We start from the raw sequence: 15965 nt of genomic DNA, 5'->3' as shown, positions 1-15965 counted from the left end.
AAAACCTGGGGGACTCTTATGTCCCTCCACACTCTCCATTCCTCTAACCCGGCTCTTTTCTGTCTTGGTTTTCTTAGCCTGCTCTTCCCCCCACCCCCCCATTTCCTCTTTATGCCAATATTGCTCACCCGAAATAAGTGAAAAGGAAAAGTCAGGATGGCCATTTGCCCTGAACCTGCTCATTAAAAAAAACACCTTATATGTTGATATAACATTTTATTTTTCTATATTCTCATTTTTAACTTTTACCATGACTAAAATCCTTGAAAGTTGGAAATAGTCAGGTAGGATTGCATTAACTTATGTATGTGCATACACAGAGATGTGCATGTGCACACACACATATACCCCTCTTGCTCACTAAGCAAAAACTCTCTTTTTATACTGTTTATTGTTCATAAAAGTCTATGAAACTACAATTATACCCATCCACTTGATTTCTGAAAAGGCCTCAGGATCCAAAGATTCACATGGGATCATCTAGAGTAGGGGGGGCAAACTGGTGGCCTGTGGGCTGGATGCGTCAAGCACAGGCCACACCCACCCCAGATCCGCGAATCAGAAAACTATCACAAGACATCACGTGACAGCAACATGACACCACGAGTTTGACTCTGTGATTTAGAGCAGTATTTCTCAACCTTAACAATTCTTAAGATGTGTCAATTTCAACTTCCAGAACTACCCAACATGCTGACTGGGAAATTTTCAAAATTGAAGTTCACACACCTTTAAATGCATCCAATGTCTGCATGGAGGGGGGGGGGCATGTAGGATTTGGAAACCTGCTGTTGGTTGGGGAAGGTTAGATGCAAAAACAAAAAAGAACATAAAACAAGAACTTTTATTGATGATTTTAGACAAATGTAGAGGAAAGTAGTAGAGGAAAGAGAAAAAGAAGAAAAAACAATGGAGGGTTCAATTGAGTCCCATAAGTTTGAATTATGAATAGAATAGAATAGAATAGAATAGAATAGAATAGAATAGAATAGAATAGAATTCTTTATTGGCCAAGTGTAATTGGACACACAAAGAATTTGTCTTGGTGCAAATGCTCTCAGTGTACACATAAAAGAAAAGAATCATGTTCTGGTGTGCAGTGCTCTATAGCGTCATTTTGAGGATAGGAGTTGAAACAGTTTATCTCCAGGATGTGAGGGGTCTGTAAATATTTCACAGCCCTCTTTTCGATTCCTGCAGTATACAGGTCCTCGATGGAAGGCAGGTTGGTAGTAATTGCTTTTTCTGCAGTCCTAATTATCCTCTGAAGTCTGTGTCTGTCCTGTTGGGTTGCAGAACCAAACCAGACAGGTATAGAGGTGCAGATGACAGACTCAATAATTCCTCTGTAGAACTGGATCAGCCGCTCCTTGGGCAGTTTGAGCTTTCTGAGTTGGCACAGAAGGAACATTCTTTGTTGTGCTTTTTTGATGTTGTTTTTAATATTATGTGTCCATTTTAGGTCTTGTGATATGATAGAACCGTGATGGCAAACCTATGGTACGCGTGCCACAGGTGGCACGCAGAGCCATTTGTATGGGCACCTAAGCGCCAGCCAAACTTACCTGCATGCAGATGCACGTGCCTCCCAGCTGATTTTTTGTTTGAGGTCTTTTTGCCCTCCTGGGGGCTCGAGGGAAGCCTCTGCAGCCTTTGGAGGCTGAAAAATGGGCCTTACAGAAATACCAGAAGTGCCGAAACTGGAAGTGCCTAAACGGGCCCGTTTTTCTACCTCCAAAGGCTGCAGAGGCTTTCCTTGAGTCCCAGGAGGGTGAAAATAGCCTCTAAAGGTCCAAAAATCAGCTGGGAGGCACACACATACGCAGTGCAGGTAAGGGGGGGTTGTGCGCCCATGTGCAGGATGTGGCAGGGCCATTGCCTTGGCACACCACAACACAAAGGTTCGCAATCACTGTGATAGAACCTAGAAATTTGAAGGTCTCTACTGTTGATACTGTGTTGCCTAGTATTTCAAGAGGTGGTAGTATAGGAGGGTTTCTACTAAAGTCTTCCACCATTTCTATATGTATATGGCAATGCTACCACGTTTTCCTGAAAATAAGACCCAACCAGAAAATAAGCCCTAGCATATTTTTCCCCAAGATGTTTGTAATATAAGCCCTATCCCAAAATAAGTCCCAATTAAGATAATCAGCCAGACAGGCACATTTAATACTATTTGCTTCAAAATAACCCAAATGTGACTTTTGGAACAAAAATTAATATAGGACCCAGTCTTATTTTAGAAGAAACATGGGTAACTATGCCTCCTAGTTTGTTACAGTAAGCAAGATTTGTATTTTTTTTTCCTTTACATTTCAGATTAGGCCCATGCATGGCCTCTGATTGGTGGAGCTGGAACAAAACAAAATTTGGATTAATTTTATTTAAATTGAAAGGCTTAATTAACACAAAGTACAATTAGTATGATGACTTTCCCATTTGTACTTGGTCATTTTCTTTTCTTTCATATTTAAAATTTGAATTTAATAACACCTTTTAGACGTATTTGATGGCATGTTCAAGATTTTCAGGGCCTTAGTTTGTGCATTTCAGTTTTAAAAATTTTATTCTCATTCATTGAGCAGTGCCAGCCACGAGCAGTGAATCTGGCAGAGTAATAAATAGGTTTCTTCTTCTTTTCATATATATCATTTCTTAGATATCACTTCTTGTCCTTTGCTGTAGGCAAACTTGTTCCTCAACCTGGCAGCAGCAAAGTTTCCTTCTCTTCAGCCAAGGATGCTGTGTCAACAATCAGCAGTGCGGTTAGTAACAATCCATCAGCCAATCCTGGGTCTGGCATGACAGGAATGAGCAAAGATAAATTTCCAACCTCTGCTTCAGCCGCGTGTGCCAGCAATGATGGTGGAGCATCAGTCTGTGGATCAGGTGGTTGCGGGAGCAAAACTGCCTGTTCTGGATCAGGTGGTTGCGGGAGCAAAACTGCCTGTTCTGGATCAGCCGGTTGCGGGAGCAAAACTGCCTGTTCTGGATCAGCCGGTTGCGGGAGCAAAACTTCCTGTTGTGGATCAGCCGGTTGCGGAAGCAAAACTTCCTGTTGTGGATCAGCTGGTTGCGGAAGCAAGATTTCCTGTTCTGGATCAGCTGGTTGTGGAAGCAAGACTTCCTGCTGTGGATCAACTGGATGTGGAAGCAAAACTTGCAGATCAACCAGATGTGGAAGCAAGACCTCCTGTGTATTGGCCAGATGTGGGAGCAAAACTTCCTGCTGTGGATCCACCGGTTGTGGAAGCAAGACTTCCTGTTGTGGGTCAACTGGATGTGGAAGCAAGACTTCCTGTTGCGGATCCATTGGATGTGGGAGCAAGACTTCCTGTTGTGGTTCCGGTTGTGGGCCAGGAGGATATTCCAGTAACAGTGGCAAGACCGGTTGCTGTGGATCAGCTGGTTGTGGGAGCAGCAGTGGAAAAGCAGGCGGTGGTTATGATTCAAGTGGCAGCAGCAAACACGGAATAAGCAATAGCAACAACAAGCACATTTTCTCATGCTCAGGTGGTAAGTCTTACCTCACGATGCAGTTTCAGGTCCTAGCTAATGGAGGATAGAAAAGCTGAATACAAGTAGTCCTTGAGTTGCGACTCTAATAGAAATTGCAAGTCATTAATGGTCATAAAATGGGTCTGTCACGTGACCAATCTGATTTGACAATATTTTTTTTTTGCAGTAATTAAGCAAATGCAGCGGTCATCAGTGGGTTCCCATGGTTCACTGTGAGTGTGGTTTTGTAAAAGCTGGAAATAAAAGCTAGTTTTTGACAAAACTGTTGTCAAACAGGGTCATGTGACAGCGGAATACTGCAACAGGCCCCAAATGTGACTGTGTTGCCGAGTGCTCAAAGTGCAGCCACACGATTGTGGGAGAGTGGCAACCATGGGAATTTCAGATCCGGATCATTAATCACTTTTTCAGGTAGATCATAACTTCAAACAGTCGTTAAGGGACCATTCATAAGTCAAGGACTACCTATGAGACGTTTGTTTCCATTTCTAGCCCTTGGTTCTGGAAACACATCATTTTCTTCATTTTTTTTAAACAGCAAATTCCAATCCCATCATATAAAAATGGTTGCATTCCTGTGCTTTCAGTGTTTCCTTTCAGTGTTTTGTAATGTGTAGAGAGGTATGATGACCCAGGGCATGGCACAAAGGCAACACAGTCACATAAGTAAGAAGAGTCCCTTTAATACTGCCAAATTTTCCCCCAATGTCCAGGTTACCTTCGGCTGGAGAAAAAATTCCCCCAAGAAAAGTCTTTAAGTAGAGGAAATTCAGTCCGAAAACAAAGTATATACAAACTGTAAATAAAAATCCACACAAATCATGCTGCAGCAATTAACTTGACAGGGCAGGATAAGGAATTGCAGGCTTGAAAGGCCAACAAAACACACATAGTTGGGAAGACTCCAGGAACCCAGATAAGCCTTGACAATAACAGATAACTCACGATTTGCTTCCAACAACTTTGCTGTGCGTCGCTTCCCTTTTTATACACTGTTTTCCCAGCTGAAGCTAATGAAGGGAATCAGGGCCCTTTCCTCCCCATAAGCCCTGCAACTCATGTTGCTCCCTTCTCTGTTCCTCCTTGCATGCCCTAGGGTGAAAAGGGCATGGGCCTGGATCTTCCTCTGAATTCCCTCTGCCTTGCTCTACCTCTCCCCTGCTCTGCCCAGCCAGACTTTGCCCTTCCCCAGCCTCCTTCACAGCCAATGGAGCCACAATCCCACTCCCTGTCAGCTGCTTGGCCTCCCCCTCAGAATCAGACTCTGTCAGGGGCATGACAAGAGATTTCTTCTTCTTATGAAACACTAATGAGCTTTGATAATGGACACAAATCTAAATATGCAAACCTTGTTCTTATTGTGCTACTGGTATCGCTAATGCTGCAGTATCCTCATTGGTTTAAAAGGCCCAAAGCGCTTAGCCTGTGCCATCCTATGATTTGTTGCATTGGAGTAATATAATTGAGTGATAATGAAATTTGAGTTCTGGGCATTTGCTAATGCAAGTTATTGCTACTGTTTTTCATGCTAGGAGCAAATCCATCTCACCGAACTGCATCGAAGCCATCAGGCAAAGCGTCCATGTATTCAGCAGCCCCTCATCATGCTCATCATAATGAAGGCTCTTGTAAAGCGAAGCACAAGAAGAAAGCAACTTTAATGGTACAACACTGCTTGAAAAAGCTGAGGGGACTATTTTTGGGCTGAGGGAGGGCCTGAGATAAGCAAGGAGTAGTTTAAACTCTGGGCTGACTGACCACCACATTCAAAACATTGATAACATTTTTTTAAAACAATCTTTTTTAATTTTGCTAGAATGAAGGAAGTCAACCACGTGAAAGGCACTCCGAGAAGAAGAGACGACTTAATAAGGGGAAAACAGGTAAGGGCCCAACTGTCTCCCCACTGGGTGTAACTAGTTCACACTTTTTCAGGCCTGCTGCAGCAGTGGTGGGATTCAAATTTTTTTACTGCTTGTTCTGTGAGCATGGTTTGGTGGAGTTGGCTTGGCTTGGTGGGCATGGCTTGGTGGGCATGGCAGGGGAAAGATACTGCAAAATCTCCATTCCCTCCCCACTCCAGGGGAAGGTTACTGCAAAACCCCCATTCCCTCCCCACCCCACTAAACTGCTTTCCAGCTCCGTTCTCCTGTGCAGGGCAACAAAAGAAGACCCAGCCAATCAGCTGGGACTCAATGGGAGGCAGAAAATAGATGAGGGCGGGGCCAGTCAGAGGTGGGATTTGCCGGTTCTCCAAACTAGTCAAAATGTCCGCTACTGGTTCTCCAGAACTGGTCAGAACCTCTGGGCTGCAGCAACTGGACATTTAATATCAGGCTTTCCACATCCAAATAATCTCCTTTTTTTACAAAAGAAAAGCACTCACTCTTACGAGCCTTTCTCTGAAAGGATTCTTCTGTGATAACAAATGCAAATGTATGCTCTGAATATCTTTCCTGTGTCACGAAGGGCATTACAGGTACTCCTGTACTGCCACAGTCAAGTCTACTTCCATTGCTGAGACAGTTTTTAAACGAATTTTGCTCCATTTTATACGATCTTTCTTGCCCCGGTTGTTAAGGGAATCACTACTGTTATTAAGTTAGCAACAGGGTTGTTCAGCTAATCTGGCTTCCCCACAGACTTCGCTTATCAGAAAGTTGCAAAAGGGGATCACATACATGACCTCAGGACATTGCAACCGTCATAAGTAAGAGTCAGTTGCCAAATATCTGAATTTTGATCATGTGACCATGGGTCCTATAGTTGCACAGGTCGTAAGTATGAAAAATAATCATATGTGACTTTTTTCAGCGCTGTTGTAACTTAGAACAGGCACTAAATGAATTGTTGTAACTCGAGGTCTACCTGTACTAGATATAGTATAAATTAGTCACCAGTCAATGCCATCGATTCGTCCTTTCTATCTTGCTTTTGGTTTTTAGTGTCCCTTTTGGTGGGCTTTTAGCGGGACGTTCCATTTCCATCAGCAATGTTGCCAAAGTAGCTGCATGTTATATTTTGACAATCTGTGAGACCATTGGAGGGATTGCCTGGTGGCCAACTCCTCATTTTTCAGCATAGTAGCAAATGATAAAACTGGATCAAAGAGTCAAAATGGAGGATTGTGAGGCCAGGAGATAGGTCAATATGGTGGGTAGATGAGTTTTGCTTTCCCTACTTTTGGGGGAAGAAATACTGACTTTTGTGGGTAACTAAAATGAAAGGCTGAGACAGTTTCTAGCCAGCAGGTTAGCATTGATTGATACAGGGGTCTCCAACCTTAGCAACTTTAAGACTTGTGGACTTCAACTACCAGAATTCCTCAGCCAACTTTGCTGGCTGAGGAATTTTGGGAGTTGAAGTCCACAAATCTTAAAGTTGCCAAGGTTGGAGAGCCCTGGATTAAATATCACTTATTAGCCATGTTGTTGATAAACTATCAAAAGCAGAAGTGCAGAAGCAGACTTGTACAGAAGTGCCTGTGGCATCCTGATAGGTAAAATAGTGAAAATGATTCAGTTGTAATTTCCATTCTGAAATGAAAACATTTGAAATGAAAACATTTTGTTGACAGAATGGCTGACCACCTAGAGATATATTTCATCAAATAGTAATAATCCCATTTGGGACAGTGAGCAGAAGAGAACAAGGCATCCTTGATGTCTTTCCAGTGTTTCAGTTCCAACAGTTATGTCTGACTTAGTGGATTTCCCTTATCTGACATTCAGCTGCGTTAGAGTTTTGTGGATTAAAGTGAGAGGAACGTTGGTATTTCAAGGCTCCCTTCATTAATTAGATTGCTGTACAACATGTTAATGCTGGTATTCCCCTTCTTCCAGAGCACATGACTACAAAATTTCAGGACAATGAGGAATGTGAGTCATCTTGTTCAGCTTATCTTCAGCGCTTGCTTTCTACTTCGTAAGTCTCAGACATCCTAAAACATCCACTTCTAACACTTGTATTGCTGAACCACAATCTCCAGAATTCGCAATAAGTCTTCTTTGTCATTCTGATGAGAAAAACGTTGCCAGGTTGTTCACTGGAGGGTATTATATACCTGTGTGTATGTGTACCTGTATATCTGTATCTCTGTCTCTCTGTGTGTATGGGTATAATAGTTTGCTCCACAATCTTTCATTGACCCTCTCCATCACTTTTTGCTTTCAGAGACCAATCAGCACTTCGAGAGAGCCTCAAAGGAAAAGTAGGTCACTCTATTAATCATTCTTACATTTGAGGTGACTGTGTACTTGTAAGGGCCGTGGTGGCACAGTGGTTAGAATGCAACATTGCAGGCCAATTCTGCCGATTGCCAGTAGCTCGATGCTCACCATCTCAAGGTTGACTCAGCCTTCCATCCTACTGAGATCGGTAAAATGAGGGCCCAGAGCAGGGGTGTCAAACTTATGGCGTCACGTTGTCATTACGTGCCGTATCACAACTTTCCCCCCTTCGTTAAACCGGGGGTGGGCATGGCCAGCGCATGATGCATCCAGCCCACGAACCACAAGTTTGACACTCCTGGCTTCGAGACTGCTGTAAAGCACTCTGAAGTGATAAATAAGTCTACGTGCTATTGCTATCCAAAACCATCTGATTCATAGAGAACCTAAATGTTAATAAAATTGTAATTAGACATTGGAGCTCTGTTTGCCAGTTTATCCCCCATGAAATTTCTGCACATGAGGAAACATGCAGGTATAATGAGATTGCATTTACACAACATATTTAACTGAGTTACTCAATTTTGGCTTTGCACAGTGTGTTAACTAAATTGTCTGATTTCTAACATTATGTATGTAGGGCTGTGTGCTAATCCAGATTTGGAGACAAAAAGAAAATTAAGAGGCTTTCCTCTTTAAATCCTGTTCATCAGCACACAAGCAGGTTTTCTTCATAGCTGCCTCAACCCTTTTTAACCTTTATTCCTGAATGGAGAATGGCTGCCTCCTTAATGGAGCTCTGGGAGCAAATGAAAATTATCTCTTTTGTTGAACCAGGTGAGCTGGTTTCCAAGCATCCAAAATGCAATCACATGTCCATGGGGCAGATGCAGCCATCATAACTTCAAAATTGGGTTGTAATTTTCAGGGCTCCCTCATACCTTGGAACCAGTCATAAGTCAAGGACTACTATATGTCCTTGATATAGATCAAGGTCGAACATGCATACAGAACTATTGGTTCAGCAGAAATGCGTTCAGGAGATGGTATAGATTTTCGTCCTTCCCCCAAAGTCCTTATTTGGAGTGATGCGCAGCAGGTCTTTTGCCTGTTATATAACATGTCTTTGTTTCTTATTAGGTCTCTTCTTCGGACCTGAATAACATCATCCAGAATATCATGACGTGGGTAGTGTCAGCAGTCACAAGTATCCTCTATCCAGCTCTCACCAAATTTGAAGAGAGGGTCAGGACACGGGTGTACACAATCTCTGAGGAGTCTGTAGTATCTTCAGAGAACTCCAGCAGCTGTACCAGTTGCAATGAAGACCTTTGTGAAAGTTATGGAGGCCTCCCATCCTTTGCCAGTAGGAAAGTCAGCTTTACTAACACAAGTATGAAACCTACCACCAGCTCTCCAAGTGAATTCTGTTCTACTAGTGGGAAACCAGTGTCAACCTCTCTGTTCTCCTCGAAGTCTTCCTTCACCTCTTTTACCAAGAGCACCCACCTGTCTCTAGATAGTGAAATCCTTAAGGGGAAATTTAAGAGAGGGAAAGCAGCCATTTTTTTCTCTCCCTCGAAAGACAATGTTCTTCTGTCTACCACACCAAGCATGAAGAGTTCCAAATCAGACAGCCACCTCTCCCAAATGCAGAAAAGTTCTACAGATGATCTGGACAACGTTAGTACTGCATACCCCAGCAAACAAAAGCACACAATGCCAAAAGGGCTCCATTGTAAAACTGAAACGACCATGACCACTGATTCAGAAGAATTGCCATCTGCTGGAAGGGACCAGAAGCCACCTAATTGCTCTACTCGCCAAAGGGAGACCATCGATGTGAAGGACCTTAAGATTATTTTCAGTGAGCTGAAGTTGCCTCTTGCCAAAGTTACTGCAGTGATTCTGGATGACATCTTCAAAAAAATATTAGGTGACCTGGGATGTACAGCTTGTACTGTCTCTATTTCAATGGAAGTCCTTCTTGAATCCATATCCGACAGCTTGCTAGGCAGCCATTCTGCCGAGCCCCCAGTTGCTGGTTCAGTTTCAAGGGTGGCCAGTTTTGTCGCCAGTGATATTGTTGAAAATGTGCTCAGTAAACTCCACCGCACTGCTCAGAAGAAATATTATGAAACCATTTCCAGAGATGACTTCTCCACAGAATGGAAAGCAATGTGCCTTGCAGCCTCTGAGAAATTTACTGACTCGGATCCAACCTTTTGGAGGGCTCAGATGCCCCTGCCCTTTGAGTCCATGCTGGGCCTCGCTGAGGAGATTGTTCAGATTATTATCGACAAACTGAAGGTCTTTGCTTTGTCAAGCCAAACGAAAGTGTCCCAGTTTGAACTCTTTTCTAAAATCAAAGCAATTGGCATACCGCTAGAACAACTCTATGCAGCAGTCCCGCCACACACAGCAGAATCCGAAGCCACAAACGCCATTGTGAAAGACACCATTCGCAAGATAGTTTCCAAGACAGTTACCTCTTCAGAGACAAACATCCTTCAATATGTGGAAGAGATGATTGGCAACATCCTAGGCTACATCCAGCGGCAGGTGAGCCAAGAAGGAATGATTCCATCCAGAGAGAGCTCAGTTATCATCCAGATCATTAACGATGTATTCAACAATCTAAGTACTGAGAAACTGAAGATTCTCTCTCCGTCAGCAAAATCCAGCTCTTGCCCCAACATACAAAGACAACCTTCCAGCCACAAAGCTTCTGAAACCACGACAGCACTCTTTACAGATGAGAAAAACACAAGAAAACCATTTCCTCCTGTTAATGTTCCTGGCATGGTCATTTACTCTGAAGCTGAACAGGAAGAAAAAGATAAGCGACTTCAGGATGGGAAATTAAATACCAGCAAGGTCCAAAAGCTTGCATACAATGGTTTTGGTCTTGAACCACGACAAAGAAGCCGGTCTCACTCCAAATCTGCTTTGCAGGATGATGGGGAATTTCTGGACAATGATACGACGATTCAGTCAAAATATCTAGAGAAGACAGAAAGTACTTTGGATACTCTTGTGCAAAATGCCATTTTTTGTTCTATGAAAAGTCCGGAAACTGCTACACTTCTCGCTGACTCAGGGTCGAAGGCAAGACAAGGGACAACAGCTCCTGAATGCACTTTAGAGCAGGCCTTGAAACAAATGGAAGACAACTTTAAAGGGGAAGAACAATTGCCAATCATTGAAATGGTGCAAAATCTCTTAAAGGAAACGTTCCAGCATGTTTGGGCAGAGCAAACAGTCTGCCCCCCCAGTGCTCGTCCTTCATCTCTTAGCCAAGTGAACATGAGCCGTCAGCAGGCAGAGGAGCAACCTACCTGCAAAGGACAAAATGAAATCATTGGTCAGATTCTAATCTCTGACACAGAGGTACAGGCTTTTACAAACGATCTGGTAAAAACTGTGTTCCAAATTCTTTCCCGCATTGCTCAATCTGACATGCAGGACATCAGGAATGGGCAATCTAGCCTCGTTTTCACTGATATTCTTCCTCTGAGTGTGCCCACAGAAGCTAGCAAAAGTGTACCAACAGTGCATTTCAGAGACCCCGAGAAGTCCTTTGAGTCAGAATTTCCACAAGAAGAAGTGCAGAGTAGCAGAAAAGCCACGTGTGAACCAATGCACATTAGACAGCCTGAACATCCATCTAAGTCAGATCTGGTTAATGATTTAGTGCAAATTTTTATAGCGAAACTGGAATCCTTTGTCATATCCAAAGTGGAATCTCAGTTATGCTTAGATGTGCAAAACTTAAAAATGTCAATTAGTTCAGACTTTTCCTCGGCCTTACAAGAAGAATTCAAAAGAATTCTAGCCAACCAACACGGTAATTTTCCCAATTGTTTAGAGGATATTTTTAACTCCTACAATAATTCTATTTTAGCTGCAAAAGAAAAATCAGAACAGGCAGTATCGTTGTCTTTCTCAGATTTAAAATCATATGCCAGTGATGTGGCTCGGTTGATTTTGAAAAATGTAAAGCACGAGCTGGATAAGGAAGTAGATAAAATTTTAAGTCCTCCTGTTATATTCTCTGAAAGCATAGCTGCTACCCAAATTGTCAGCATGGTTTTGACTATTTTTGCCCCCCAAGAACATCTTTCTGAAGCAAAGACCTCTTTACCACGGAACGAAAGTGTATTGGAAAAAGTTTTCAAGAAAAACCCTACTTATAAAAGAGATCTTCAGACCCAAATCCAAAACACAGTGGAAACTCTTTTAAATGAAATCTTTCAGACGATAATGTTAGATATGGACAATTCTGGAACAGGGGAATTACAGTTTCCCAAGGCTGCAAATTGCAGCACAAAAAAATCATTGTCTACCCCAGCTGGGGTGAAATCTGATGCTTCGCTGGTTTCCAATGACTTGGTGGATATTGTGTTTGAAGATCTGAGTTCTGGTCTTGCAGCTGCTCTGAATATGAAGGGGGCACTTTCACCTCAACTCCAGTCCCTTCTCTATGATTTTGTGCAGAAGACCGTAGAACCTCTGGCACAGTTGAAAGAACGTGGATCCAAGGCTGGACACAAGAGTCGTTTTCCAGATGTCAAAAGAAGTAAGCATCAACTCCCTGGTGTATCAAAAGCTGAAAAAACATGTGGCAGAAAACTGGCGGAATTTAACTCTAAGCAACTTCCAGAAATAAAAGACTTTTCTCCTGAAGGCATAGCAAAATATTTAGTTGATAATGTCTTCCTCAGACTGGAAATGTTTGTTGAAAGTAAACTAGAATCTGAACTGGGAATGGCTGCTAAACAAGTAAAGCCATCTCGTCTTGAAAGTGGATATTCAATATCAAGTACACAAAAAAATACAGAATTCAAAACAGGCAACCACTGTGATACAGCAAAATTAGCAGTTCAGGACTCTCAATATAATTTAAGGCTCTGTGCTGAAAAACTGACTTGCACTATTGTTAAAGTAATTCAGAAGGACCTGGAACGGGAGATGCTTTCTTGTCAAAATCTCCTCCCCCATGAAGAAAATGCTTCTGCCAATGAAATTATGAACGACCTCCTCAAGATCATAACTGTTCAGATAGCCTTGACTGAAAATGAGATTCAAAAAAGAGTTCTGAAAAGGATTTTTAAGAAACAACAACCTGGACAGCATGGAGGTTTTCCACTGTTGGCAAGTGTGGAAGATGTTCTTAACCAAGTTACCCAACGAATAATGGGAGATCTGGGACTTTTGTCCTCTTTTAATAATGATTCTGTATTTTTTAATTCTGAGCCCAAGTCTTCGCACTATAGCGGAATGATGGACACTGCATCTCAGGCAAATGCTTGTAATGTAGCTGGTGAGATTGTGGATGGGATACTTAATAAGATGTATTCAGCAGTTGTGGACACACTGTTTAGCTCCAGTGAAGTAAAGTTAGAAACAGATAATTCAGTCATCAATAAAGGTTCGTCAGACATCCAAAAGATTACTCTGGCAGTATCTCAACTCCAACCTTCTCCACAGTCCTTGAGTGAAGAACTCGTTCAAAGCGTTTTGAATAAAATTGCCTGTTTTGCTGCATCTCATTTGGAAGAGGTCCTTCCCTCTGTGCAACAGAGATGGAAAGGGCAGTCATCTTTTCAATGTGACATGCAAGCTGGCAGGAACACAATAAGTAGGCCAAGAGCAATGTCAGATGATTCGGAAAGCTCGTTCCTGAGAGGGACTTTGTCAAAATCTGACTTGACAGTATATGCCAAAGACGTAGTAAGCAAAGTTTTGGGAAATATTATTGATGAATTCAAAACAGAAAATTATCACAGAACTATATTTCAAGTCAATACCTTGTCATCAGAGCAAATCTCCAAAGCAAGCGAGCTCATTAATTCTGTTGTGCATGATCTACACACGGATGATGTGCAGATTTCTCATATGCATAAACCGGCTTCTCTGAACCGGTCCCCAAATGATGGACTTCCTTATACCCAGATGCTCTTCCAGTTTGAAATGACAACTAAAGACATCCAGGGAAAGCCTAAAGGCCTCTTTTATGAAGATTATGCATGTTACCTCAATCATATCCTTCCGAAGGAAGGCATATTAAGAGAAATTTTTGAACAGCAGCTATTTACAGATGCAAACATAAATGAAACCCTAAAAATGCAGCAGGTGGCTGAGAATATTGTAAGTGAGGTTTACATGAGAACTCGAGATCTAGAACCTTCTATTTGCATTTTGAAGAAGATTCCAGGTGAGCTCAACGAGCGACTATTCTGTTGCAGTTTTAAAAAGGTTGATGGCCCTGGGCTTTTTCACAGCGATTCTCAGGCAGAGATTGGCTGTGTTGCCAGAGATATTGTAGCAAGCGTGTTTGAAAATGTTCACAGATGTTTATTATGCAGTGTTCCTACTTCTCAAGATAAATATAGCTTTTTGGGACGAAAAAACCAGGCAGGACCCAAAGGATGTGCAAAAAATCCAAAGCATCGATTCACTCAACCTGAATTTCCTTTTTATAATGTTTCACTGAAAAGTGCTATGGACACAATTGACAAAATAGCCAAAGAAACAGTTGAATGTATTGTCATCACACTGGAGACTTTTGTGGTTCAACATTTTAAACGGGACTTTAAATGTAATTTTTTGGAAATAGTGAAATTTCCATTAGAAAGCCTTTGTTTTGCACAACTGACACGATCGTTAGATTCTCTTTCAGGTCATGTAGGAAACATAGCAGAAACAACGGTAGAAGCATTACGAAACAAACTGCAGGGAGACCCTGGGAAAGGAACATTGCCTACTTTAGGATCTACCCATAACTTTCTGGACTTCAGCAAGTTGGGTGGTGCTGTCACCAGGGAGTGCATTGAAACTGCTTTCCAGCAGGTGCAAATGCTCCACTCTGAATTGAGTGTGTATGCCAACAATGCTGTCAGCAGCATTCTTGAAATTATTAAGCGCACTTTGGACAGAGAACTACTCCATAAGGAGGCCAATCTATTTAGCAGCTCTTCTGAAAGCTTGGTGGCAAGCGAGACTATAAGTGTCATGTTGGATCGTTGCAACGAAAGCCTTACTGAGATCACCTCTGAATTAATGGTGGAGAACCTCCAGCTAGAAATGTCAGGCCGAGCATTTGCCAAGGACAGGGCTCTTGCCCAGAATCATTTTAAAACACCAGGGGTGAAAACAACTTCTAAAACTTACAGAAAGGTAGATACGAGGGATAGTTTCCCACCAATCAATGTTCCCGGCATGGTAATCTACTCAGAGGAGGAGAATGAAGTACAAGAAGAAGCCCCAGCTAAATTTCCTTCTGTCTTTAAGTGTTCGGAGTGGGATGCTCATGCTGCATCAGCGAGAGAGAAAGGTAGATCGAGGCACCCCAGACGACGAAGACAGGCTAAAGGTCAAGTCAAACTAGATTGCCTTGAGGAAGATTGGCTTCCCCGACAAAGCTCTATTCCTGAGGGAAGCATTTTGGAAAAGCTATTTAAGAAAACAGCAGACTGTGAAGCTACTCCTAAGCAAGCTGGAATGGGACATCAGAAGAAGGCCAACCCCCTTCCTTGCAATGAATCCTTTGCAGGGAAATACCCTTTTGCAGGTCCAGAAAGCACCTGCTATTCTGCCTACTGTCCTCTGAAACTTGGCCATACAGCTGAAACCATTGTCAACACTCTCCTATGTGAGTTTGGAGTGGAAGATGAGCCTATGGTGCAAAGTAGCTACAGTGAGAAATCCAGACATCTTTCTCCATTGAAGGAAAAATCTCACCTGAGATCTCCAGGCTCCTCCAAATTTGTAGAACCAAAGCACAAGAAGCAAAGCTTACTCAATCGCTGGGAAATCAGGTTGAGTGATTCCAGTGACAAGACACTGACAGAAGAAAGCTGCCTCATGCTGGACAGTGGCAGCCTTCTCTCAAAATGGGAGAGCAAGCAGCATATCTTCAAATGCAAGAGTCCAGAGAAATATAAAGAACTAGAACTTCTGGCCTGTGCTCATGTTCCAGATCCCTGTGAGACTCTTCTGCTAGCCAACCACATTGTTTTGAGTGTCATCAAAGAACTGATTACCTTCCAAGCTAGAGGTTAGTCTGAGAGCTTTGTAGCAGATAATGTTCAATAAGCTTTATAGCTCACATTTCCTTAGATCAGAAACATTTCTGTCTCTAAAAGATTTTAACTAAATTGCTTGAAAATCCTCTTCCTTGCCCCCCTATGAAAAAAGAACCAGTTCACACATATCAACAACTCATTGTTATATGTTAGACATTGATCTATCTTTCCAGTGTTGTACAATAAT

General features: G+C 42.4%; 1 protein-coding gene across 1 annotated transcript in view; it reads left to right on the top strand.

Annotated features, from left to right (window-relative positions):
* The window catches only part of FSIP2 (fibrous sheath interacting protein 2), a 57031-nt gene that overhangs the window by 20672 nt on the left and 20394 nt on the right, over window positions 1–15965 (top strand). Inside the window, exons 9-15 of the mRNA XM_087922938.1 lie at window positions 2861–3375; window positions 5339–5405; window positions 7365–7446; window positions 7696–7732; window positions 8832–12260; window positions 12345–12495; window positions 12544–15750. Of these exons, the coding sequence (XP_087779064.1) occupies window positions 2861–3375; window positions 5339–5405; window positions 7365–7446; window positions 7696–7732; window positions 8832–12260; window positions 12345–12495; window positions 12544–15750 (7488 nt within the window). The remainder of the gene's footprint in view (window positions 1–2860; window positions 3376–5338; window positions 5406–7364; window positions 7447–7695; window positions 7733–8831; window positions 12261–12344; window positions 12496–12543; window positions 15751–15965) is intronic.

The sequence above is a fragment of the Pseudonaja textilis genome, chromosome 1, assembly GCF_049901715.1.
Source record: "Pseudonaja textilis isolate UNSWEBS1 chromosome 1, rPseTex1.2, whole genome shotgun sequence".
Classification (NCBI taxonomy): Eukaryota; Metazoa; Chordata; class Lepidosauria; order Squamata; family Elapidae; genus Pseudonaja; species Pseudonaja textilis.
The sequence above is the reverse complement of the archived record's forward strand: the minus strand, read 5'-3'. Positions and strand labels throughout refer to the sequence as shown.